Consider the following 27,886-nt stretch of genomic DNA (forward strand, 5'->3'; position numbering starts at 1 on the left):
ATCTGATAGTTATCGTTTTCCCGCGATTTTTTCATCATTTGATTCTTTTTTTTGTTTCATCATTGCTCCTACGATGAGAAATTTACTCTGATATTTCTAGCTGTACTTGGTACGAAATAATGCATATATGCATGTAATCGGCAATAATCGATACGACCCATCAACCCGACTCTTGCGTGTGGCATATTGGAGTGTATTCTCGACATTGGGTTTTCTCATTTCTCTTTTTTTCCCCTTTCAGGGGAAGATTCTACCCTTTTTTTTCGTATGTTATTCCTATTATTATCATCATTTTTCTACCCCAAAGTAGTCACCGAAGTTGGATTTTTATTGACCGATCATGCACAGGCATCTACTCGACATGAATGAGTCGTTATCGTTTAAAAATGCATTTTCATATATATTTTCACTTTATTTATTCTCGTTTGTACAAAGGTGTGCTAGGAGGGAGGTATTCAATCATAAACTTCAAAGGGAAATTAAAATAGTTGAATGATCAACGTTCATGACCCAGTGACCTTCCTCATGTTATTACATTCCTTTTGAGTATATATTTTCTATTTCTTGTTTGTTTCAAAAATCCGCTACAATGGTTGGAGATTCAGTTAAGCGAAAATGGCGAATAGAAGTTGAGTAGTTGAGTATAAAGACAGCGTTGAAATAGTTTTTTTTTTTGAAGAAAAAGGGGAAAATGGAAGCGAAAGTTCGTTTCTTCACTATTTGTGATTTTTCTGTCCTCTTCATTTCATTTTTTTAATCTCTTAATTCGATAATGCAATAACTTCTAGGATAGCACCCTAGATTTTAGCAATTGGACCTACCAATTGCTCCCTGCGCTCCTTTTCTACGGCATTTTAATTTCTTAATTCGTCTGTTACTCAACAATACAGCGTTCCATGACGCTATTGCAGAATTGATTGAATAGGAACCAGGTGAGAAAGCGTAGCATGAACATGTCAAATTTTTAATGTAAATTCTCATCAACAGTATAGGCATTACCAGAACATCAGTGAGTTGCGTAAATACATTTTTTTTTGTTTATATAGTGGATCTGTAAATTTATCAACTCAGTAACAGAGTAGTTGTATTGAAAATATTTTAGTGCAAGAAATTTTCGATGGCATTCATTTTCGTGACCGATGATACACAGCTGACGTTAGTGGGAGAAAATTAATGAATAAATGAGATAGTAATTATTGAAGTAAACATGGTTCTCGTAAAAAATTTCACATTTTTCCGTTGATAATTCAAAATTACATCTATAAAAACATGCACAAAGCACTCAAAATATGTTCATTAAATATTGTTACAATTTCTGTCATACTTCTGGCCCGTATTTTTTGTTAATTGGTAAAAGAAATAAAGGATGTAGTTTTTATAATGGAGTTGCTCGTTACAGTCAACTCGGGGAATAGATATATATAGGTATATATATATATTTTTTTTTGTCAGGACTACGTTGATATCAGCGGCGCACGTACAAACATAACTGTCAGCTTCGGTCGTTTAGAAGCCTCATCTTTTTATTTTCGTTTCACACTAAAAAGCGAGGCGGAAAAATTTGGACTACGCTTTTCCATAATTAGTATTATTATTATTTTTTTTCATTTCATCCTTTAAGTTGGCAAGTATGTAACATATTTAATAGTCATTTTTATACCTATATGTATGTGAGTAATGTATGATTTCATTTGTGTATAATAATCTCAAACAATTTGCAGTAACGGACCAAAAAATTACGGACTTTTATTTATTCATTTTTTTTGTCATTATTTCATTCATTTTTTTTATAATTCAACATGTAACATGAGGAACCGTGCTTAGCATAAGACATTTCCTACATAACACGGTTACTTTATCTCTTTTATCTCAAATATAATTGTTTATTTATCATTTGTTGTCAGGCGTTAAAATGAGCACGTCTCGAACGCCATAATCATGAATTTTCCTAATTCTGGCCATTCTTATAATCATTCTCGTCCTATTTATATTTAGCATTTTGCGGGCGATCGCAAGCAAGCCTTTGCATTTTTTTATTTATTTATCTATTATTAAAGTGTGAATATCACTTATTCAACACTCGCATTATTCATATCTCATTATCAATTTATTTATGTTTGATATGTATATACATATATACACATACGGATATGTACAGAACAACATATGTATATGTATATGTGAATATATTTGATATATCTGTATATATGTATAATACATTCTTAGTTTAGTGTCTACTATGCCTTGTCTGATGCTTTTATTTACTCAATTGTTCTCATTGAATAATTCATCAATTTTCAATTTATATTTCATCAATACTCGGGTAAATTTGCACACACGTAGCCTAAACACTCTCGCACACGCACACTCGCTAATTGCCTTTTCTTTTAATTGTTTATTAATCGTCTGCTTTCGTCGCTTATCAACTAAAAATTTCACCTTCTATATATGTATAATACTAATTTACTATTTATGGTAGACAACAACAATTAACCTACGCATGTATTTAAAATTTTATACTGCTCTACATCGTATTTCGTATATGCCGTAAAAATTTTGTATATAAGGATATAATAAATTTTAAGTTTTTTAAATCATTTTTTTTTCAACTTTTTTTTCTCACGTTTTCTTTACATTTATTGGGATTTCGGTGGGTGTTTTACTCGGTATTTCCGCAGTTTTAATTCATCGCCGTGGGGCCAGTATCATAAATTATACGCGTGACTTTATTGCGGCTTTTTTTATTATTATTCAGTTTCTCATTAAAATTTCATGCGACTCCCTTTTCTGTTGGTTTGGATTTTCCCTAATTATCATTGCTCCTGAATATTCAAATTTCTTTTAATATCATTTTTTTTATTTAAAACATCGAACAGCGTTAATCATTGACCATTAATTCTCATTACTAAAAACACTCACGGCCGTCTAGTTAACGAGTTCAAGAAAATGGTACGCTAATTTTGAAATGCATCATTGTTATTGTTCCTGTATAGCGTTTTTTTTTTGTTTTGTCTTTGTACAAATATGCATTCAAAACGATGTCAGTCGTTTTATTTTTGTTCGTTTTGGTTTCTATAATTATCTAGGATCGCTAGTTGATCAATTGAGTCAGGGGAAAGAACATAATTGAGTCAATGTGGGGCTAAGTCGATGTGAAATAGCACTCAATAATTCCTGAACTGCCGGAACAAATTCAAAGAATTTTGTCCCGTGCAGTTCTTGAGTTATAGTGCATTTTGGCCCGGCCCTTCCGGGTAACATAATTAACAAATGGGAAAAAAGAGTGTTAAGCAGGCAGCACATTTCGCTATTAATACTTAAATAAATTATTCCAATCACTCTCGTCATCTACCATTTTTTTTTGTTATTGCACTTATCAACAGATTTTCAGACGTTGAATTTATCACGACTTGGGGAAATAATGTGTGATTGTTCAATTGAAGCTGCAGTTCTTCATGAGAGGAGGTGGATATTTTCCATAACTTCAATGTCTTAGTTGGTTTTTTAATCATGACAACTATCGAAAACGTGCGAGTATTGCTTCAGTCGCTAATTCGATACTGACTCCGAAAGCGAATTGCCTTTGCACATATCAACTGTGGCATTCATTCGATTTTCTTCTGTCCAATTTGACGGTCCTATCATGCCAATAATTTCCCCTTGCAAGTGTCCTCTCTCCAGTTGCTCAATGAAAATGATTCTCGAGAATTTCGGTTCCGCAGGGCTAAAGGGACAATTTTTAATGACCAATAACTCGATACTGAAAATATGGAATACGAAGGGCTCTGTGGCATTTTGAAATTTTTAGAAAGGTACGGGCTAACAAATTAACAAATTTCCCCGGCATCGAGGAAATATCGATCGATTTTCCAAAGCGGAACACGCGTTCGTGCCGAAGCCGACGACTGCCCAGCGATACGAGTAAAAACCCCCACAGCACTCGTCGTAAATGACATTTCCCCCTCGTTTACGAGTCTGGAAAAGGGCCAATAGCCATCCCCACCACACGAAAAAAGAGGAAACGGAAAAAGACCCAGGATCTCAGGACTTCTCCCGGAGATCGACCGCTGGGGCGCACCTCGGCTGACAAAAACGGGCGTTTCTACTGAAATCGCTAGTAAAAATGTCAGTGTTCACGGCAAAATCCCCGGTTTCGTCCCCCGAGGCGCGCCCTTCCAGTGGGTCTCAGAGATAATACCCTCTCCTTCCTGTCCGTCCAGTTGGTGCCCCAAATTTTTTTTTCTCAACTGATGTGCCGAAGACTTGGACAGAGAGAGAAAGAAAAACGGAGTAAGTCTTCAAACGTCAATCCCTAATTTCTAGAAATGAATAAGGCGCATTCAATTGTTCAAGTCTTTCCCCGCGTTTTGAATAATTTATTGCTTTATTGCTTGGGGGATCTTTCAAATCAAATAAATGTTCTCAGCATTTCGTTTCATCACTCTCGCGAAATTTAATGGCAAGTGTTTTCTGCTTCAAGAAATCCGCTTTTCGCTGAAAATGCATATGACTGTGTAGTCTAGGCGTCACAGAGAGACTATTACAAAAACTACTTGATTCCTCGTGAATAAAATTTTCTCAACGCTCCACGTTACACGTCCCAACAACTTCGCAGTACTTTCCCAGATATTTCATCTGACACTGGAGCATTCTCTCGTGAACAGGATGCTTGATGCTGACACATAGTCCAGCACTATTGACCCCAGTTGCAATATTTTTTCAACTTCAAAATGCCACCGACGTCATCTCCCTCGCATTCTTTGTCTCGAAGATATTGGAGATTCGAGAATGTCCCACCCCACAAGAAACGAGAGTATTTTCTCTAAATGAAAACTGTTGTTCTCAATCTGAGAACAATTGTTTGTATGAAAACTTGGCGATGTTGACGGTTGTAAAATGAGTGTTGTTGTGAAAAATGACACTGGAAGATTTAATTCTCCCAAAGAAAAAGAAAAATTAAAACTCACCTCTATTGTTGTTAATTATCCACAAATATCAAGGGATGCTGGAGGGGAGTGAAAGGAACATTTAATCAATTGCCAATTGTTGTTTTCATTTTTTCACCAATGTCCCTTGATTTTCCAGAATAAATGTCTTTCATCTACGTAAAATGAAATTTCTTGTCATTTTATTGACGATTCTGACCTTCAACATCGCCAAATAATCAATTCCAAATCGTATCTTCCTCTCTGTCCTACGCGAAATACGACAGTATTGATTAATGCATTATCAATTCCGAAATAATGAAAAAAGTAAAAGGACTCAATCAATAGTAACTCGTTACTTATGTTTCTTCGTTGGTTCGTTCGCTAATAATGGAATAATCAAACACAACTGGACCTGCAGTAACATTCGTAGACTATGTAACCTGTTTTCATATAATGTCTATTTTATTTCACATATTCAACTTGATTTCATTAAATTGAGTGGTTCATCTATAATTTGTTCATTCAATATCATCATCCTGAATCATCATCAATAACGGTGCTGGACGGGGGAGGGGGACGAAACCCTACATGTAAATGCAAATACAATGTTTAAACAGAAACTCAACCAATTTGTGGTAACTTTAATAATCAATAAATCGTCATTCTCCGAATAATTCCGCGAAGAAATCGTATGTTATTCATAATCATCCTAACTATCGATTAATGATAATTGGTATTTTCTTCTATATTTAGATAGCGACTCACCCCGTTACGTTGTGTATCGTCGCACCCCTCACATCACTTGTTTTTCAATTTAATATAATCTTAACATTAATTATTTCGTAATCTTGGAAACTTCAACGCTCATTATTTATTTCATCATCATTTAATCAACTATTTTAAACCTTACCAGTGGACTTCTAGTCTAAGATCGCTTTCACTCATCGACTAATGATATCTAAATTTAAACGTCTCTTTCTCTGATATGTGCGTTCATGCCTTGTCAATTATAATATACCATCATTTTTTAAATATTCATTTCGTCGTGATATAATTCTCAATTAATGACCAATAATTTTCGTACTGAATTATCCATTTGACTCCAGATTTTTTCCCGCGCCTTCAGTCGAATAATCGACCAACAATATTTATCTCAAGTTCGTACAATTTTTTTAATCAACAAAATTCCAAAAAAATTTTCATCTGAAAAAATCCGTTTAAAATTCCCTCGCGTTATTATCACCACCTGTTTCATTCAATATTCAATGATAAAATCCTTGAGTACAAATAACCAATGGCCCACATCAGTGATGCTCGCATCTCGTGTCTTCGTATTGTTCTATATTCGTGAAAAATCGCGTATTTTCGTTATTGCTTCTGTCGTTCTGATCCGCAATTCATTATTATCCGAGGGCAAATGGGAATAATATTTGAGAGAGAAGTGTAATTCATCAAATGTGACTAGAAGGGGCGGGTATAAGGGTGGCTAAAGGTCACGCAACGAGAGACACGGAGCCCGAGCTGCAGTCACGTCGGCTGGCTTTTTATTTTTTTAGATGCACTGTATAAATAAATACATATTCAATAATACGTATTTATCTATTATGTATCATCCATCTCACTCTTTATCCATCAATTTTAAAATTGTTTCATTTCACTTCTAGTGACTAAGCTCTATGATATTTTATTTTATTTATTATTCATATTTTTGAGTTTTTTTTCTTTTTCCTTTTCGCAGCATTTTCTTAGGGCATTACCACTCTTACTTATTTCTCTCGCGGATCGATATACTTCGGGAAGATCGTATTGTGCATAATTCGCTAATATTTTTAACATGTTAATTTATACTTTATGTATATATATTTTTTTTTATTACACCTAAGTAACTATGACACCGAGGAACACCAGTCTCTATTTATGTCGTTGATTGGGTTCTCCAGGTGATTGTATTGTTCATTAACCATTTGCATTCGTAGCAAACGTCGCAGCCCCGCGATCCTTCATTATCTAATGTAAAATGCAAATTGATTTATCATTCTATTTTGAATTAATAATAGATAGTATGGAGGTGGTATTTATTTATCTCCCTTGAGTCATTAAAAATTCATGACTCGATTCTTGTTTTTATTCGTAAAAAAACAATTCGATTCGTTCAATCTATATGCAAACAATCGATCTGGGAGAACGCCAGGTCAAAATATAGATGAATGTTGAGTTAATCATGTAACATTATAGTATTTAAAATTGTGAACAAGTGCTATCTTTCATTATAAACTATATGAAGGGATGTTAACTATGATATAATATATATTTCATTTTTTTTGATACTGTAGGCCACAATTAGGCTCCCCCCAATGTCTCAATCAACTATTCAATGTCAACATTAACAACAAATCATGTAACTTCGATCAAAAGTCGAACACTTGAGGCAGAATTCAAATAGTCACGTTTCAATCGCTCCAGGCTAATTCTACAACATCTTCCAAATATTAACTACACGCAACAGTTTTCTTTAATTTACTGGTTTACAATGGTTTTTTTTTTTCGTCGGTAGATATTACTTTTGTTATACAAAATTGCGAAAAATGTTTTACCTTATCAGCTATAATATTCTATAATCATGTTCTACAATCGTAAAAACGTAAAACGTGACATATCGACTTCCATGACACTCGAGTGCTCCACCACATTCTGCTGAAGTTTTTGCATCGTGACACAGAATGTTTTTATTTCATTTATGCGTAGTTTTTTTTATTTTCTCCATGTATTATTCTTTTGCCATGACAAACTAGTGGACAACTCACTGGTGACCCATTTAAAAGGTCTCAATGTATCCATTTGATGAAATTCAGCGAGGGAATAATTTTTACCAAGTGCAGATAACATGTAAATAGAAGTTATTATGCTCATATATATATTTCAACGAGTCACCGACGTTCCCGTACAGATTGACAATACTTTGACTATATAAAAAGCACGATTGATGGTTTTTTATTATTTTTCTTGAAAGGTTTTATACATATTTACACAATTTTCACTAGAACAACGTTTTGTCGATTATACTTTTGTGGTTTTGAGTGGTAATGGGGGTAGGGGGCTGACGACGTTTGCTTCTCTGGGGGTTTTGGCGATGGATTTTTGAAATTTTTCATTCTGCAGCGTCTGGCCAGAGTGGCTTGCATTTCGACTGAGCTCCTCAGTATCGATAATAATATTCTAAACGGGACAAACGAGTATTTCGTACTCGAACATGAGCGATACGGCGACGAATACGAAGTAGAGAAGGAACATGGTGAATCCGAGGCCTCTATTCATTCGCCATTTGAAGAATGCGATACTCATGATAACGAAGAGGAGCATGCAGAAAAGTATGGCGATGCTGCAGACCATTCCGACTGAGTTCACCTCGACTGGCTTGCCGTAGATCAAACCGTACAGTAGCCACGGTACCGGAAGCCTAAGAGCATTTTTTTCTTTTGCTAGTTCCTGCTGGTTTAATGTTTTTACCCTCCGAGGAATCATTCATTATAATCGAATCATTGCGGGAGAAAAAATACATATATATCTCCCCTATATGTACTTTCATATATTCTGTCTATAAATTTGTCTGCTTCAACACATTTTAGAAATATTTTTCTGAATTTCCGAATTTTTATTTCTTAGTCAAAAGACTTTTATGATGTTTCTCTAGAGCTACTGGTTCCAGTCATATTTCTAAAATCATTCATGTCGCCTCAGTCTCAGTATTTGAGCAAATAATCCAATTTTTCTAACTCATCTACTCCACCATTCGTTCCGAAAATTCTAATGAGAGAAGTTTACACAAGTTTCCAAAACTAAACCCATTAATTCGATTCAAATAAATTATTCCTCGGGTTGTACTTAATTCGCAGCTCCCTGAGCCAGAAATAATTACCAGAAGGGGTCGGAATTAAGAGGAATTACTTCGAAAGATCCGTTAAAATTTCATTCACAATCATAAATTAAACTCAGCTATGCATCCAGTGGAACACTACAAGTAGTTGAATTTTTTTACTCTCAAGTTATTCAAGGTTGAGTGTTGTAAAAATTTTAATTCTCCAGAGAAAATTGCCAACTATTGTTTAGGGAGATAGGCAGGATGATTGCTTACCCAACAGTGACGTCGAATATATTGCTGCCGACGGAGCTGGATACAGCCATATCACCAAAACCCTTACGTGCCACAATGACACTGGTTATTAAATCGGGAATACTAGTCCCAGCGGCGAGAAATGTTAGACCCATTACTTCGGGTGGTATTCGTATCGTATCACCAGCAACATTTGCCCACCAGACCATCAGGTACGAGTACGCCGCTATCCAGAAGATGGACCCGATGAATGTAACAGCGAAGAATTTTTTGCCTGGAAAATAGTTTTTACCATTGCGCTCAGTTTTTGACTAACTCAGTTGTGAGATGTTTTCTTTCTTCCGGACGATGAAAAATTCATGGTTATTCAGTATGAAGATGCATTGAATTTTATGACGTATATAAAGACTGTATAAGGGTAGATGATAAACGTGAGGAAACTGGAATAAATGATAGAGATTAATGATGAGGGAAAAATTAATGGATCTCTCTGAATCTTTGAATTCTCTTGCACTTTTCAAACTTACCCGATCAATACCCGCCACCATTTAAAAATAAGCGATAGGGGTGAATCGACTGATTAAAATATGAATTTTTCCTCCCCTTTGTCTGTGGTTTTGTAAAATAATTTTTTTCCTAGAAATTTATTGCACAACAAATATTTTTAATCGCAAATAGAATTTGTAAAAAAAGCGTTAGTTATTTAAATTAAATTATTCCGCACGTTATACGTAAATATTGGTATCGTAAATAGTTGATCGGATATTCATAACATTATTCCCATAGTATTTCACACTATTAATTAAATCACCTGATAAGGATATAACGGTTAATGTCGATGTAATAGTTAATATTAATTGAGGTGGATTAATATGGGGCAGGGAATAACTGCCCTCATGTAAATTAGTTGACAGTAATTGCGGAAAATGGAGGGGGTACGTAAGCAGTCAATAATGGGCAATTATTGTATTAATGGATAATTTGCCTGTCAATAATATTAATTGTTACCTCTCGGGGTTCGTGTATCTGGCAGAGTGAGCCACAGAGGGAATAGTATTGGTGCAACTAGAATGTAGGTGAGACGCTTTTTCCCAGTGTTAGGCCATGCCATGTCCAGCGCCTCTGGTGGATCGTCTTCTTCACCCTTGAGTCAATTCAAAAAATCAATTAATTCAACAGAGAATTGCAACAATCACCTGCATGATGTAATTATCTTTGATGTCTCAATGAGCGAAAGGGTTTAATACAAAATCGGTTGATTGAATTGAATAAATCAGGGAGGAGATGGCAAACGGAATTGAGTTCAATTTGCTTGGAACAATTATCGCGCATATATTCAAGAGCTTTTCGATGTCTTTCAACAGATTTCCGTCCGATTCCATGTTCCCAAATGTGGGGAATCATTTTGAGGAAATTATTCTGAAAATATTACACCATTTATATTTTATTTGTTTTACATATTAATTTGTACTAAATTTGGGAATGGACATGAGTCAACCATATGTGGATCCATAAACGTGGATCATGGATCCACTTTTATGGAACGGTAGTGTAATTTTGATCAAATATATCTTTCCGTGCAGTAAAAAATAATTTAACATCCTGTCCCGGTGTCACATCACTGTAAAAAGAAGTAGTACAAACCGATTCTAGTCCGGCATCGAGTCCCGACGCAATGCCGCCATTTGGAAGTTCCTGAATTCCAGCGGTGGTCCCAGCTGTCGTCGTCGTAGTAGTTGTGGTCGTGGTGCCTTGAGACCCCTGTTGTAATTGTAAAGCTGTTTCCTTGGAGGCACTACCAGAGTAATGCGCCGATGTTGACGTTGCAGCACCATTCTGAGGCTTCGTAGCGTCCAACAGCACTTTCAGCGACGCTATCGCATGTAATTGCGTCGCCTTTTCATCCACTTTACCTGCATATTCATGGAAAAATAATTAGGATGGCGGTCCTACTTTTTTATTGAAAAAAAAAATTTCTTTGAAATATTAATCTAGTGAAGCGTAATTGCCTAAGTCCTATCACCACTATCACCCAATGCTGTGACTAATCGAATATGTTAGCGGCGGCCGGATGTGCTGTTCTCCCAATTGGAATACTTACTTGTCAATTGAATTTTCATCGTCGAGATTTAAATTAGTAAATTGAATACAGGCTCATTACCGAAATTCACACTGGAACCAATGCAGATGGGGCTGAAGGGGCGGAAGATGTGGGTCTGGCTGTTTCAGGCAGTGGGACAGATCGATAGCTCGGGTTCTGCCGGACCATTAGGATCCTTTCAACGAGATTTATCCGCAAATGGAGTGAATATACCCATCAGATGTGTGTGTATTTATTCATCCCGAAATATGTGGTTGAATTTTCATAATAGTGATGGTTTCTCCCCCGGAGGTCACACGTACAACGTATCTCATCCGTGTGGCTGATAAAATTTGGGGTGCTTTTCATGCATAATAAATGCGTGCATTAATGTGCAAATTAACGTATTCAGTGCGTTAACGATGGTTCTTTCTCCAGAACGATGAAAAAATATGTTAAATTCCCGGTATCGGAGAGAACAGACGAATCGTTGGGTCGCAGTTGCGAATATATCGGGAAATAAAATTCTGACGAGTGGATATAAAAATGGGTTCAATTGTTTGTTGGCTTTATGATCGAACGGTGGAGGAAAAGAATAATATTCGGGTAGAGGGAGAAGAATTACAAAATGAGTTTAGTGGTTGGGAGGGGAAATCGATTTTTAAGGTGTTTTTTCGAGTCAGAGGAGGAACTCAATATTTTCAGTAGTTCAATCTACAAATCGCCTGATATTTGATGCTCTACCACTTCGTCGTTCGATCCTCGTAGTAACTCTACCCATCGAGCCCATCATCCACAAACTCAACTAATCTAAATCTCCCTAATTTTCCATCTCATCATACCGTCCCGGGATTCAATTCCCTGAGAAATCCCCAAACAATTTCCTCTTACTGTTTATACAACTCGCAGGTCAGATCGAACTGTGTGGGTATATTAGGGGGTGGGATTTATGAATCTTCTTTCTCTACTGGCTAAACTTTCACCATATGAGTATGTGTCGTATTCCAACTCCTATCAATTACAGATGAATGTGAGTTAAAAAGTGATAATTGAACGTCGAGATAACAAAAAGTCTAGAACAGTTGGTAAATTTTCTTTGACCAGTAACGATTTTTTTTTATCAAGATAAAATTCTTCAGCCAAAAATAAAAACCGATTATGATATATTTATTTTAACTGAATTTCAAGATAGAAATAGAACAAAAATGACTCATGATAAACTGTTATAGAAATATAGGATAATTTCTATCGAAAATTTCATCAAATAATTATTGGATGTTCTCGTTGATGAAGAAATTTCTTTTTCCTAGAGCCCAAGAAAATTTTATTTAGCTTCGGGTGGAATAAGAGAGCAGTTATAGATTTCCGGTTGTGCACATCGCGACTATCGAAAAACCATCAATCGTAAAATGCGCGTGCGGTCCCGACGGACCAAATGGCCAAAAATCCACCAGAAAAAAAAAATGAAGATAAACGAGGCTAAGGTCGGTCGAGGTTGTGTGGGCGGGGGGAGGGGCCCTTTTCAGTTGAATCCGGAGGTGAAACGCGATGAAAGTATCGACCGTTTCTCGTGTACCTTCCCCCTTTACTTAAACGATTTGGCGTTTGTGTGTCGTGTCTGGCCCGTTCGTTGTTAAACTTCAACTTTGCTACTCACGGGCCCTCCACCCCTCCCACTCCCGCACTTCTTCATTTAACCCTGGAGGTCGAATATTAACTCGACTCGTGCCTTAGTGGTACGAGTATTAAAGTATAATCGTCGGCGGTGGCCTTGGCGGGAAAAAAGTAAAAAATTCCTATCTCCATTCAGTCCAAACAATACTAAACATTTTTGGTCGAAATGTTCAATAAAGTCATTGAAAACGTTTAACGGGTCGCACTGGCATTGCACGTGCTCTCTCTTGACAATCATCATTACCAATGTGTCCATTGAATTTTTAATTTTCTCTCCATTTCCCTTTATCGGATGGGCGAAAGCAGAAGGGAAGATCTTAATTGAGGAAAAAGCCTGCCCAGCTACAGTCGTATGTTGCGAAACTTCCGCCCGACAATGAAACTCTGAGACGAGTGCCACAAATTTGGTGCTCAAGCAGGAAAGTGAGACCGGGTCTCTCGCATGTCGACCCCACATTCTAACCACATAGTCACTGCCGTCAGTTTCATCAACATTAATTAATTTAATGTTTATATACATTTGCAATTTTTTTTTCCTTCAAATGTCGTTGCGCGTTCGAAGAACTTACCGAGTCTTCAGTACTCGTTAGTCTATGTAAATAACGATTTTATTATTAGGACAAACGAATCATTATTTCAATGTACAACTGACGTATGATGTGCTAATTTATTGGGCTCATTTTCCGTCCGCAAAGAAAATTACGCCAACTATCTGAAAATATAATTGAATGGAATAACTGAGAGAAAAAAATTCTGCTTCCACCGAACACTTGAGACTAAAATGCTCGTTTAGTTCTCCTTGGGGAGAGGGATATGATTGATATGTACAAAGAGGAAGGGTGATTTTAGAAAATGTGCTGGAACAAATGAGCGGGGGTAAACTGTAGGCGACACATGGCCCGAGGGTAAAGGCGTCAGCCGAGGTGACCCGATATTCCACGGGCGCATTCCACTTGCACCCCCACCACTAGCGTCAAACTGCTATTCCCTATTCCCCTGCATAACTGGAATTTGGCTCAGCGTTTCACCTACATCAGCATCGTGCTCTCATTTCCACTCACTGGCAGAAGGGGAGGAGAATTTAGGAGGGTTGAGTAGAATGGGGAAAGGCACGGGGTGAGGGGGTGGATCGTTCATTGTCGATATCTGTCGATTTGTTTCAGGAAATTCGGCCAACTCTGCGGGATCGAGGGGTGGGGTTAGTGGGGGTTAAAGGGCCACTGGTTTTGTTGATTTTCGAGGGTGGTCTAATAGATGTAGAGGACCCAGAGAGGTCCATTTTGCACTGGTCAGGAATTTCGGGTAGAATTTGATGAATAGGGGAAAATTGTACGAGCGCGTTGAGGGAAGTTTTCCATTGATTTATCGTGAAAGTGATATACTACACTGGGGAAAATAAAGTTTTTGGAGTTTTACGTCGTTACGTAGATGAAAAAACAAAATATGTTGCCGCGAGAAAATATATTTCACGGAGAAATTTTCAGTTATTCCAACGTGAAGAACAATTTTATTACGAGAATTTGCTTTTACTTCGCTAGCAAATGTTCTTCTAAATCAGCCGCAGTCCAACGATTTTTATTAATTTTTATTCTTATGGTTAACTTAACAGTGACGGCAATGGTTGAGTGATCTGACGAGAATTGTGGGTTCGACTCCCGGCCTTTGCACCGCTGATAAATCTCAGATGCCCTTCAACGCGAAGTATTTTTCCAGCGGTTGGGGTGGGATTTTTGACTCGTGTCACACGAGTAAAAAATTTCATGTATTTGGAAGTATTTTTAAATATTTACCCTGAGGAGGGCGGCTCAGGCAACATCTCACAAAGTCAGTGACAAACATCACATTTTATTTCTCTACAGCTTTAAAAAATTAAAGTACCCCATGACAGCTGCCCTTATTGGACTTTCTTATGAACATTCTCTCGAAGAGTTTAGTGACTCCAAAGGGTACACAACTGAAAAATGTAATTCTGGTTCCAAATATTTCATATCGGTATCATAACCCAAATACTTCTCAGGAAATAAGAAAACTCACGTTGATATTAAATCTCCTGGAATTTCGCGAAAATTCTAATGCCACCCCCGAAGTTTGCGCTACCAATTTATTATCCCAGACAATTTGCCCCTAAAATATCAAAAACTTCAACCAGTCACCTAAAGTGAAAAATATGAAATTTCTCTGATGCAAATTTTTCCACTGAAATTTGCGTAACACGTCTGCCCTATTTTCTGTCGCTCTCAATTTTTCCAGCCCTTCGCGAAAGAATACGGCGAAAATCATGATTTAAACTTGTTTTGTCCTCATTAAGTTGGGGATAACCGTGAGAATGGAGTGGATAATTTATATGAATGCACAGAAAATAGTTGAAGATAAAAAAAAAACAGAAAGATAAGATGGAAGCCTCTAGTTCGCGAAGTGTACAGTCGCTAGTTACGATCGATACAGTGCTTTGTAGGTCAGGGTCTCGATACACTCGCTCTACTCGCGAGTAGGTACGTACTTGGGGACTGCACTCGAAACACACAGAACGTAGAGGGAGAGGGAAAGAGTTGGTAGCACAGGGATGAAGGGGGACGGTAGGGGGTTAAGGAGGGAGGGAAGGGTGAAGTTGACTCGATTCGTTGGTGAAGGCGGTTTTGCAGAAGCAGAAGCAGAAGCATGCACGTAGAATTCGGCATACTTTTTCACTTTGTAACACAATGACAGTCTCACCTTCGTTCAAGGGGCTCGCTCAGTGAATAACACGTGGGGGAGGTTGATACACATTTGAGTTCACCTTCCCTTTTGTCTTTTGCCCCCGAAGAACAATTGATTTTCTTTTTAATTCATTATTTTTGCCAGAAAAGTGTCTTTTTGGTTCAAGTGGAATTTATGGAGATGAAAATATCCAGAATTAATTCTTATTAATAATTCACTGGGGGGTAGATTTTTTTTTGATGAAAAGGACACCTTTCTGGATTGTTATTCGTCGGAATTTTTACTACAGTTTGACCATTAATTATTCTAGAGAGATAATTATTTTCAGAAGAATGGACTACTTGTGTAACCTATAACAAAAGAATGAACCAAAGAAATCCTAGGGGGGGCCATCTTGGATCTCTCGGGGGATGTGTAACATCAGCGGCGTTAGTGCTATTAGGGGAACGTGGAAGAGTTCCGAGTGTAAGAGATAATTTTGTGAGAGCTCCCGAGAGATTGGAAGATTAATCAATCCTATTTCAATGTATGATTTTCTTTTTGAATAATAGACGGAGAAGAAAAATTATTGTTCCCAAATATTCCCTGAGTGGAAAAGAAATAGGATTTCGTCATTTGTTAAATACGCCCTAATGCGTCCTGTGATTTTCGTCAATAATTTTGTGGGAAAAATTAATGCATTACTCAAGGATAGTTTATGCTCTTTTGGTTTAGGTAAACCGTACACTGATAGAATAAACTCACATACATATAGTTATTCGATGACACGCGAGAAAAATCAATTGTGTGTCGAGGTAGTGGAACGAGTCAATGTCATCGTATACGCAGAAGGTTCCATGAACATGTACTGAGTAATCTCCGGAAAATTACCGAACCTCTGACGAATTCTGGGGATTTTTTGGAATAAATGATGGACCGCTGGAGCGTCTCAATGATAATTAGAGGAAAATTAATTAACATTTTACTATAGTGTACAAAATGACTAGACCAGTAGGACTGTATTCTTTTCCTTGCTGGCATTTAATCACTGTTAATTGTTTTGCAATTGGATTTTTAATCCTTTAACGCCTGAAGCGTGCCACACTGAGAAAAAAAATTGTTTTGCCAAGTGTATTTATTTGGCACCATTCAACCTATGTACATATTTACTTGAGACACGCTAATGCTAAGTAAATTTCCTTGTACTTAGTAAATATACTGGGCAAAAGATTTTTTTTCTCCGTTCAACGATCGGGCGATAGGTGATAATAGCGTGTATTAGGTCGGTATGACATATGGACCCCTGTCACTAGGACGTGAAGGCAGCTCGGCATGGGATATGGAGCCCGTACGTGAGCGGTTAACCAAATAGCCGTCAAGAATTTCGATAAGAAGTGAAAAAAGACCATGAGTGAAAGGCCCAGCAGATTTCAGTATTGAAAATCATTTGGAAATATGAGGCGGATTAAAAGAATTAATGGGTAATTTCTGTTATATAGAAATAGATAAATGTGCCAATTCACACATTCCTTTTATGTTTGCCAGCACATTTTCTTTGTTCACGACCTATCGTTTTTGAGGTGTACAAAACTCTGATTGGGGGAACTTCATGCGGGTGCGATAGAACTAGAAATCTAGAGGATAGCCAGTAAATTTAGGCTCCACCGCATGACTGATGAGGGTAATTAGGTTTTTCTTGGTTAAATCATTAGGGCAACTCGTGAAATATTGAGTTATACCACTTACACACTTTGTGAAAACATGTGATTTCACTCAGAGAAAAAGAAGTTAGGGGAAGACAGATTTGTCATACAGTTGAAGAAAAAGATATTTTGAAACGAAAAAACTTTTTGCAAACTTCATCGATGGAAAAAGTTTGTTTTCCGGCGGAATTCCTTTCAGAATCAGAGGGGGTGTAGCTCTCAGTCATTTCTGCTGAAATATAGTATTCATGTACTTGAATCAAAGCACTTCAGTGTTGAAAACACTACTCGTATTTTTGTCAGCAGAACTCGGAGTTACAACAATTTTGATTTTGCGTTGGAAACAATTCCACTCCATCGGCTCTTTCGCCCGAAAGTTCGGAGATTTCACCGAAAATTTCTAACGAATTTCCCTGTAATCTAATAATTTATTTTCGAAACTTATTAAATTGGATCCCCCAACAGATATTGGTTTTTTTAGAACAGATTTTATCACCTGCCAGAAAGTAAGATAAAAGTTTTAAAAAATGATTCAATCATCCAAGTTTACCATGAAAATTTTGCGGCAATAATTTTTCCGTTCCCGAAAATCAGTTTTGTCAACCAATGCATTTCGAGGGGAAAAGTGATATAGATCTCCGGCGAGATTTATTATTCTGGCGGAAATTTCGCCATAGCTCTTCATTCGTCAAATTACCGATATAAAACCGACTGTGTTCTGACAAATGGGGTTCTGAGTGAATAAATAATCATACAAGGATTTCCGGCGGAAATTTGACAATAGCTCTTCATTTATTGAACACCCGAATTTGGGCAGTGCCTCCGTCTCAGATACTGCGCTCTGATTGGCCGGAATCGGAGGGAGGACCAGACTCACAGAAAGATGTGCTGCAGTAATTTTTAATTTTGTTGGATTTTCGAAAGAGAAATTGACTTTGTCAAATGAACATAAAATTATTAAACAAAATTGTGTCGTTCATCGCGTCATCTTCAAGGGTCGAGGAACAATAAAGTGAACAACTGTTCACGGGTGACAATATTTTCGTGAGTGGTCAATAACTCGTTTTCGGCCGCAGGCAGTGGGGCACAACTTCCTACCCAAATATCCGTAATGATAAACAGTGTCATTGTGGCACCCCCTGGTAATATAACGCAGCCGCTGGTGAAGATGTTACACATCGGAACCCAGGAAAATAATGGCCGAGAGGATAAATAAAAGAAATAATACTGAGCGTGCTGGCGAGCAGACAGGCGAGAGTGATAGAGTGTGGAGGATATACCGGCATGGGACTGACCGTCGTGGAGCGGATCAATCGTGTGGATCATCAGTTGTAATAGGCCGTGCCTAAATTTAGCATGACTCTCCCTCGATGAATGATGCTGGCCAGGGTGTGACATTTGTTCGCATCCCTGCCCACTGCTACTACCACCTCGACTGCTGCAACCGGCGTCGGCGTTTATCGCAACACCGCTATTACCGCACGCACCTGACGCACCACCCACACTCGTCTCACTGCTGTTTGTCGCATTGGGATGCTGTTGGAAAAAAAACAGAGAACGAGTTTTCATGAAAGAAAAACAAATGCAATGTTAATAATGAATGGGCTAAAAATATTTTCTCTACACAGCATGCAATTATTCTCACTCACAGCTAAAAATAAATAATAAATATTTATTAAAGATATATTTTTCAAAAATTATTTCTAGTTTCGCAGCTTCATCTTCTCGTGTTGTTATTTCTCTTTCAGTCTGATTGTCTTTTCTCCTCTTAATGAATGAATAGGATGAGAAGGGGGGAACATGGTCGTTCATGTCGTTATTATTATACTGCGGTGATGTGATGAAAAGCCAAGAGGGTACGTATGGTCACACACAATGAAAACTTCTCGAGCTAGTTGCTTTTGCGAGAGGGTTAATTGCAGTGAGTGCCGGAGAAGTCGGTCAGCTGCCTTGCAAGACTCTCTCGTGCATATACAACCCATCCCTTTTTCTCTCCTCCCTCCTGCATATCGATTACACTCAGCTCGGTTTTAAAGCATAAAACGATCCTAGAAGGCCTCACAAAGCCCTCCGGGCTTTGTATTACAGAATCGACCTTTATAAAAATACATGATCTACATTTTTTTTTTATCTCCTACATTTCAAATATTTTATTCCCATTTTAATTACAATCACGGGCTAATTGACACTGAGTAATGAGTGGAAATCGCTATTGACGGAGGCTCGAGCATGAAGTTCACTCGACACTTTCCAAGTTCCTCCAGGGCTTTATGTTTTTTTTTTAAATTTTTAACACTGAGTATTTCAAGGATTTTATGGCGTCAGGGGAATGGGAAAGTTTGGATGATTGGAGAGTAGGTCGAGTGGGTGCCGAGCCAGGGTGGAGACGTGATCAACGCTGTACTGGAGAACCTTATTCAGTTTGGAGATACTCCAGTGGATTGTTGGTGGGGTACTGCCAAAAGTTTGGAGACAGATGGTGAGAATTTTTAATGTTAACTCAGGGGTTTAACAACGAGAACACTTCAGGCGAACGATTACTATCCTTCAGACATTTTTGGAGCAACAAAATTTCGGGAATATTTCAACAATTATTTTTTCAATAGCACGAATTCTGACATTAATCACTTTAGTAGAAAATAAAAGATGTTAAATTTGCACGAAATCTTAGTTATTCAGAAAGAAGCCAAAGAAGTAATGTCCAATTAAAAATAAGATTTTTTCTATTTCACGATGCAGAAGAGATAGGGAAATCTTCATGAGTTTCATTCATGTAATTTGCAACTCGCTGAGAGCAAGAGAGTTTACTTCAGAAAAAAAATCCCTCATTTACCCTAGATCGAAAGATATTTGAAAATGGAACTGTCCTCGATTTGCAAAATAATCTCACCGAGATTATGGCGCTCATCTCCTTCTACAAGTCTATTGTTTTAGTATTTTCTCCCTGAATAACCATCAGATGTATCTTTTCAGAAAGCCGAAGGCTGTTATTCTCCATCCCCGAGGATCTCCGAATACTGCTAATGGCAATTCCACCGCAATGAATTCATTGAAACATACTCAATGCCTCACAAAACGATCTAAATGTAAGATAAAGCCATACTCTTGGTTGACTATAAGCTTCCTATTCTACTTGGCCAGTGAAACAGGTGCGAAACTGGTCAGGCTGACAATTTTCATTGACTACTCCTCAGCCCTCCATTGTTCGACCAATCACTTATCTACTCGTTCAATTACCTTACTCCCTCAACAGTTTAAAATTAGTATTCAAAATAAGCTCACAAAATGCTCGTTGTGTTGTATTAAATAAAAAACGTGTAGTGCAGATTGAAAAACCTCATTTGAATACATGAGAATATTTAATGAAGTTCACTCGTAGCGAGTGATTAAATCCCGATGAGAGCCCTCCAATGAAAAACGAAAAATGAAGTGAATAGATAAAAGTTTGATTATCAAAAATTCCGAGCACTTTATCTTTATCTGCCAGGTGGTGTGAATGATATCAACGTTTGTTATAAACTACTAATTTATCTAGAGTACTTGATAACGTAATCAGATAAGTAGTACTTTATAAGATAATAAAAAACGAGACTATCAAAAATTAAATGTAATAGTGATAAGAAGAGAAAAATGGAAGATACACATGCGACTCACCAATGCCTGGGCAGCGCTCTGGTGCTGCAAGCAAGAAACACCGAGTTACTGGTTAAGTCGCAAATTTATGACAAATGACTTTTTTTTACTGTTCAACCTGATATTTTGGTCGTGTTGGAAGTTCTGAAAAAATGATTAATCAATTTTTTAACTTTTCAGTCCCAACGGAGCGAGTTATTGTACCTAATCCGGAAATTAAATTTTCAACTTCCGTGATTTCTCCACATTCCGTGATCCTTAAAACCTATTCCGAGGGTTTTAGAGAGTGATCTTTATCTCTAAGGTATGTGTACGTGAGTATGTATGTGAGCAAAATTTTGTTCCACGATTTTTCCGGAGTAACCGGTGGGATTTATTCCTTCACAACGCGATCGATGCATTTTTATAAAACTCTGAAGTGTTCAAGGCATTTCATCACTCAGTTGTACATGAAGAAGAGCCCATGGTATAGTGGTGAAGCAAAATTTTAATCGCAGGTTGGTAGATATATTCAAAAACAGAAACAAAAAGTTTTCGAAAAAATCACAAGAATTTATTTCTGCTAATTATTGATGATAGATTTAGGGCGAGTGCTCGTGGATAATTACTGGCGTGTACCTGAAAATTAACCTTCTTTTGTCAGTGTAAAATGGCTGCCAATTTGAAGCCAATTCCGCACTGCACTGTGATGTTTGCTTGGGATAATTTTCAATAGGTGGGAATGAATGGATTGCTTTCAGCGAAGAATCGATTTACCACTCAAAATGTTGATGAAAAGAATTAATTTTTCACTATTCGTCGGTTTTCACTGTGAATCGACTGCCAGGTAACCGCATAATCGATCGGAGGAACAGTAATCCACGAGAAGAACAAATCTTGAACTGACCAATGACGATTTTGCAACGCAACGGACTAACGTAAGTGCTACAACACGCGATAACGCGTTTTCAGATTTACGGAAAATGTAGAACTGGGGATTCCACTTAGCGAATAGTGCTGCGGAGTAAATTACTCTGTTGCACAAATATTCTGGCGTTCCTTTATGAACGAATGATAATTAACCGACCGAAATGCCTTCGTGACAAAAATTCTACTCGGACTTAGGAGATCAGTAGATTCAGCGAATTTTAGTCAGCCCATTCCTTAGAAAAGCAAGCGGCGACGCAGCTAAAAGTCCGGTGAATTGTGAAGACCAGATGAAAGTTAAGGGATTATTTCTTCATGCCAACCCTTCACAATGTGCAGAAGTGGGCATTAGATCGGTTACTGATGCAAAGATGGGAACGTACTAATTCCAAGAGAACCAAAACGATTATATCTGCGCTACGAATTGTCGAAGGGCGAAATGCGATTATTCTATTCACTAAAATGTGGTGAATATGTATCAATAGAAGGAAAACGATTGATAGGCAATTCCGCTATTATCAGTTCACTAGTTCTCTCATGGTCGAGTGAATCGGAATACGCGGTAGAGTATCAGCCAAGGAATAGTTTTGCACAAAACGAACCGAGCATCGGCGCACATCTATACATCGATAAACTACCCCCTTGACTACCACCCGATAATATTCATTAAATGAAATTCTCACTGGAGATGGCACCTGAAAAATAATCTATTACATTATATAAATCGACGACAAACTTTCCATTGATAGAACTCTTCCTTTGTTCGAATCAATATTACAAAGTTGTGCGCTTAGTAACACATTCATCCGAATATTTTTATTCTTCTCATTATCTATAATAATTCTTTGAATTTAATTAAATTCATGGCATTCAGGATCCAATACACGTCTCTCTTGATTTTCCAAAAACCTCGAACAGTTTATTGCACGAAAATTACCCGGATTTAGAAATTGGCAACCTCACGAGTTTTGACATCTTTATGAAATCGTCTCAGTGCATCAGGCCATGAATACGATCATAATTTCAATTGAACAGTACATCTACTGGTAAATAACGATGCTATGTGTCGCTGAGTCAGCATGTACGATGCTTTTAACTGAAGGTTTTCCTCAAATGCCTGGCTGAAAGGGTATATCGATCAGTAAAAACCGAAGTGTTACACGAACCGTGCGCAAATAACGCGTCAGGGCTAATCCAACCGTACAGTAATGTTACAGACCTAACAAACTCTGCTCAACTAGAAAGACGAAAAAAGGGAAATTTAAAGAGGAAAAAAGTGAAAATAATGGAAAAAAAAAACGTTGGAATGTCTAACCCAGAATTTTATCCTTTTCCGAGTCATTAACTCACCGGCCAATTCGTTAAAATCCTTCTTCTATTCTCTGGCCATTCGTTTCACCTCCTCCGGTGTCTCATTCTTTATTACTTCATTTATTCAGATTGTCGTTATCAGTGCTTGGGCAGTTTTGTACTTTCGACTCGAGTGAAATTTCCCAGCTGGCGTATGCATTAATAAATGGGTTGCAGGCTAATTTTACCGGTTGTTGGAGTTTCAAGAGTGTTTTTATTTTCTTTGAGAGTTGACAAATTATTTTTGAGGGAACATTTCTTGGATTTTTCAAGGTATTATGCCGTTGTTAAGTTGTTAAATTAATGAGTGAGGTAACGGAGGTGATATGAGACTTGTAAAATATGAATTGAGGTTTTTCTCACGACTGTAAAGTTGGCAAATTCTTAGAGCCTTTAGAATATTTAGACAATTGTGTCCAGCTGGTGAATCGATTATACTTAATTAATATGCTATTAACGACGTTTCCTATCCATTAACACGATTCCCTGAGAATTAACGAATGAAAACTACTGTCAGGAGATCTTCCCATAACTACCCCCGAAGTCTTTCATATTATTTATCAGAGAAAAATTTTCCTTTAAATTTTTCTTCAGCACTATTAATAGAAAGAAGCCTTTGCCATGAATAATTTATGAATCATCAATTATCTGTTCACAAATAACAAATGGTTGAAGAAATAATACTTGAATGGAAAATGAGATTGATGTGGGGAATATTTAAATTAGAGTTTTAGTTTTACAATGACTCTCTCGAGCTGCTTTTACCATTGGTACGATTAGTTTTGAAAATATATCCAATTCAGTCATATTTCCCTTTCCGTGCCTTATTGTACCATTTCACCGATGAATTATTGAAAAAGTTGATAGTGGTAATTCGGATTGTCCGAAATATGAGCTCCCATTTGTCACCCAATCTGGAGATATTTGCCACATTCAGCAAAATATAAAACCCCAGGTTTTATTACAAAATTCAACATGAATGGTGCATTTTGTCAAGTGGATGCTAGGCAAAGAGATGGAACTTGACACGCTATCTTGGCACATATCCAAAATCCCGATGCCCACTTTTATTTATACATATATACAATATATACATATATTTTCAATCTGTGGAGGAGAGGCCGTAGTAGTCGAGCGCCAGGAAATGGAATTTATATTATAGATTAGGTGCCAAGTTTATGGAAAATGAAATACTAATGAATCAGGGACAGGTTTTTAAAAAAACACGCTCCACTCCAGTAGCTGTAGTAAAACGTAAAGAGGGTGAGTGAAATGGGGAGGGGCCGAAGAGGGTAAGGGGAGGGGGAGAGGAGCGAGGGGTGAGGGTGGTTGAGCATCGAAAGGCGAATCGATTGGTGCGGCTTTATAGCCAAGTTGCTGCAGTGCTAGTTTTTATTTTCTCCCCCTTAAAATAAAATATAATTCTGAAGGGTCAACAGTATCCAATATCTCTCATCAGTAATTTCCCTATAAAATTTCACCACCCCTCACTCCAACATCTCACTCGCAATGGTTTAATAAATTTCATTTCAATTCATTTTATTCTACTGACGGTAAATATTTAATCGAAAGAGTCGTTCAATAATTCCCGGGGGTAATATATGACACTATGGTTTTCCTTCACTCATTTTTTTTTCGAAGCCACTGGCCATTCGATTACATCCAATTGTACTTCACGTGCTGGGGGTATAGAAAAATGTGGAAGAGGGAGGAAGCACGAGTCAACAATACCATTGCCAATGCCAATGGGCTTTTATCACTAAAAACCCCTTCCGATATGTTTTGATCTTCATCCAGAGATATCGAAAACTCATTCGGATTTATTTGGCTAAAAAAAAAAAATCTCCCGATAGAATTGAGTCGGAATAAAGGAACAAAAGAGAGAATATCCGGTGGATTAAACCTGAGGGATGATGAATGTCAATGATAACACGTAGTACAGCTACACCGTATAAAATAAACTAAAATTCTCATTCCTCGTGAGCAAACTCAACGTTCACCGAGATAATCAAGTAGACTCACCGATGGCATGAGCTGATCCGTCGATCTAACCCTGGTTACTTTATTTCTGTACAATATCCTCTTGACGAGTTTCTCCATTGGTTGATTCCATTTCATGAAACTAACATAGGCCAGATAGAAGCAGAATAATACAAGTGCCTCGTACCAATGTATAAAGTTGTCCCGAAAGAAGTATATTAACGTTAGTAAACTGGCGCTGTAGAATGTGCAATCACGAAACAATGGCCACCATGTGAGTGACAATACTGTTTTTGAGAATATTGCACACATACCAATGACAAATAATATATTAAATACAGCTGAGCCAACAATAGTACCAATACCAACATCATCGAATGACACAAAAACACCAATAACCGATGTAAATAATTCTGGTGCTGAGCCACCAGCAGCCATGAATGTAGCACCAGCAACATCATCAGCTATTTCCAATTTTTCAATAATAACATCCAACGATGGGACAAAAAATTCATCACAGACGATGGCAAGGGCAACAAACATGTATATAACCCCTAACAGATGTAGTATAACAGCACCACGCTGTCTCTCCTCAATAGTGAATAAATCTGTTGGAAAAAGTGGCACTTTCTCCTCAGTTTCATTATCAGTTCTATTATGTCCCTTGACGTGAGCATTTAAATGATGAATTGTACTATTGAATCCATCCCACGGTGCTTTATTCTGATGAACATTGTGATGATGACTAGCATTACCACCATTCACGTACAATGACGAGGGTGAGGCCGTTGTGGGTACCAGTTGTGCTGGATTATTTGGGGCAGGACGATGGCCCCTCGTGGACGATGTTGCTGCTGCTATGAGTACGAATAAGGTTGCCATTGTCTTACCCCTTACGCCAATCCTCGGGATCGACATTCTCGTTTATAATTAAGGTGTAGGGCTAAAATTGCCACCACCCAAACACCAACAATATCACTGTACACCATTTACGACACATGTAAATTATCAACCGTTGCATGAACACATTGTATCAAACTCCTCTACATTCATACTGTTTTCTTCACGCATACGTATAAATCACTAGATTAACTCCTCCAATTCTCCACCACCATTATCCCCCTCCCCCCCATCACAATTGCTCCCACCGCAGGTTACATGCAATTAAATTCAGTCACAGGTCACAGTTGACACGCACACCCGAAACTCGGTGATTATCTCGATTAAAGCCCGGGGCCAGTTTTCAGATTTTGAGATCACCACTGGGGCATTGTGGAGGTGGGAATTCTCCACCCCCTCCCCCAGAGCCCAGTAAGACCCGGGATACACTGTCAGTCGAATTGTTTTTTTTTTTTTCAAATTCTTTTCTACCCACTGGAGAAGATTTAAAGTGGGTACCTTTACTTTTCACAAACGATGAATAGCCATTTGTCTCCGCACGTACGCGGATCCAAATGAAGTCTTTATCAGGGCGCCTCAGGGCTCATGTAGACTCTCGTCCGTTGCATCCTCACTGCTCAAAAGTGTGTGTATGGCTGCGAGAGAAGTGCGAGTAGGTGCGGCAGCTCCCTCTGCCACTTCCTTCACTCGGTTTTTTACCCTACAACTCCTGCTCACTCCTCTTATTCTTCTCAATTTTCCACCCTCTCACGGCATCACCACAGCCTCACCCTGACAACTCTCCACCTCTATTTATTTGATTTTAACCTCCTATTAATGGCGAACACAGTCACTAGCACCTCAGCCCTCGACTGTCAGCTTAATCCGATGATTTCTCCTCTTTATTTCGTTAATTCAATTTTCTTGCCGAGTGCTTGTCAATAAAATTATCTTCATCCTGCATACGCCCTTGCCATCAATCCTCGCTGATCCCACCACCCCTCGCGCGTGTGGTACGTAGTCAACGTGAGTGAATTCAAGTTGACACCGACGATTAAACCGTGAAAATGCATATGACGAGTACTGTCATACAGCGCTTTCTAAAAGGAGTTTTTACAGGAGCAGCATAACGGCGCCGCCGCCGCCGCGATGACCGCCCGCTGCACACTGGAATACAAGCCCATACCACCCCCTTGTTTTCCACGTTTAAACTTGCCTATACAACCCTCCTGGTCTTACCATCGTTATCCTCCTTACCCTCTTCTACCATTTTACCCTCTACCACACCCTCCACAGACTCCACAAATGCCCACACTAGTTCACCCCACCCCGGTATATCCATCGAGTCCTGTAGTTTTTATGAGCGATCTCACTTCAATAAACGCTCAATGTTGTTCTTCGGAATAGGACGGAGAGCTTTACTGCGCGATGCGCATGCGCCAACGCGACATTTCGGGCTTTCGCCGGTGCGACAGGGGGTGAGGGGTCAGCAGAGTTGAGTATATAACCGTTGAGGGAAATACGGAATGAGGAAAACTGGAAAAGAGACAGTCAGTGAACGGATGGGCGACGGGGCGCATGCGTTAGGGCTCAAACTACCCCAGAAACTGCATGCGCGCACCCCCGCTTTTCCCGCCGGGGGCCTCTCCGCTCGATATTCGACGGTCAGATTTCCTCGTGCCCTCTCACTTCGGCCGTATTTTTCCTCCTCTTTTTTTCCTTCTTTTCTGGGAGTTCTCATTTTTAGGTCTTGCCGGTTTTTTTTTTTCGTTTTGAATGTATCCATTCGCTGATTTTGATAGAGGGTGGAGTGGAGGGGGTGGGTCATCTGCTCTTCACGCCGACCTTTTTTGCCAGTCGAATATTGACAGGAATAAATTGGAAATGAATTGATGGAGTTTCGAGGGGATGAAAAATGAATTTAAGAGATTACATCGTCAATTTAATTCTGAAATAGGAACGTAGC

At 38.2% G+C, this 27,886-nt stretch overlaps 1 protein-coding gene across 3 annotated transcripts; it reads right to left on the bottom strand.

The window, feature by feature from the left end:
- Positions 1-235: 235 nt before the first annotated feature.
- LOC135159784 (sodium/potassium/calcium exchanger Nckx30C) lies at positions 236-27,171 on the bottom strand. Of its 3 annotated transcripts, none has more exons than XM_064115819.1 (7): positions 25,084-27,171; positions 20,827-20,850; positions 18,453-18,708; positions 10,684-10,952; positions 10,048-10,183; positions 9,061-9,313; positions 236-8,385 (listed from the first exon to the last, which is right to left on the bottom strand). In XM_064115819.1, the coding sequence occupies exons 1-7, from the start codon at positions 25,957-25,959 to the stop codon at positions 8,145-8,147; spliced, it is 2,055 nt and encodes a 684-aa protein (XP_063971889.1). In that variant the 5' UTR covers positions 25,960-27,171; the 3' UTR covers positions 236-8,144. The 3 variants fall into 3 exon arrangements, with proteins under 3 accessions (XP_063971889.1, XP_063971890.1, XP_063971891.1); XM_064115820.1 differs by having other exon boundaries at positions 18,468-18,708; positions 25,084-27,168; XM_064115821.1 differs by lacking the exon at positions 20,827-20,850 and having other exon boundaries at positions 25,084-27,170.
- Positions 27,172-27,886: the final 715 nt, after the last annotated feature.

This window comes from Diachasmimorpha longicaudata, chromosome 2, assembly GCF_034640455.1.
Source record: "Diachasmimorpha longicaudata isolate KC_UGA_2023 chromosome 2, iyDiaLong2, whole genome shotgun sequence".
NCBI lineage: Eukaryota > Metazoa > Arthropoda > Insecta > Hymenoptera > Braconidae > Diachasmimorpha > Diachasmimorpha longicaudata.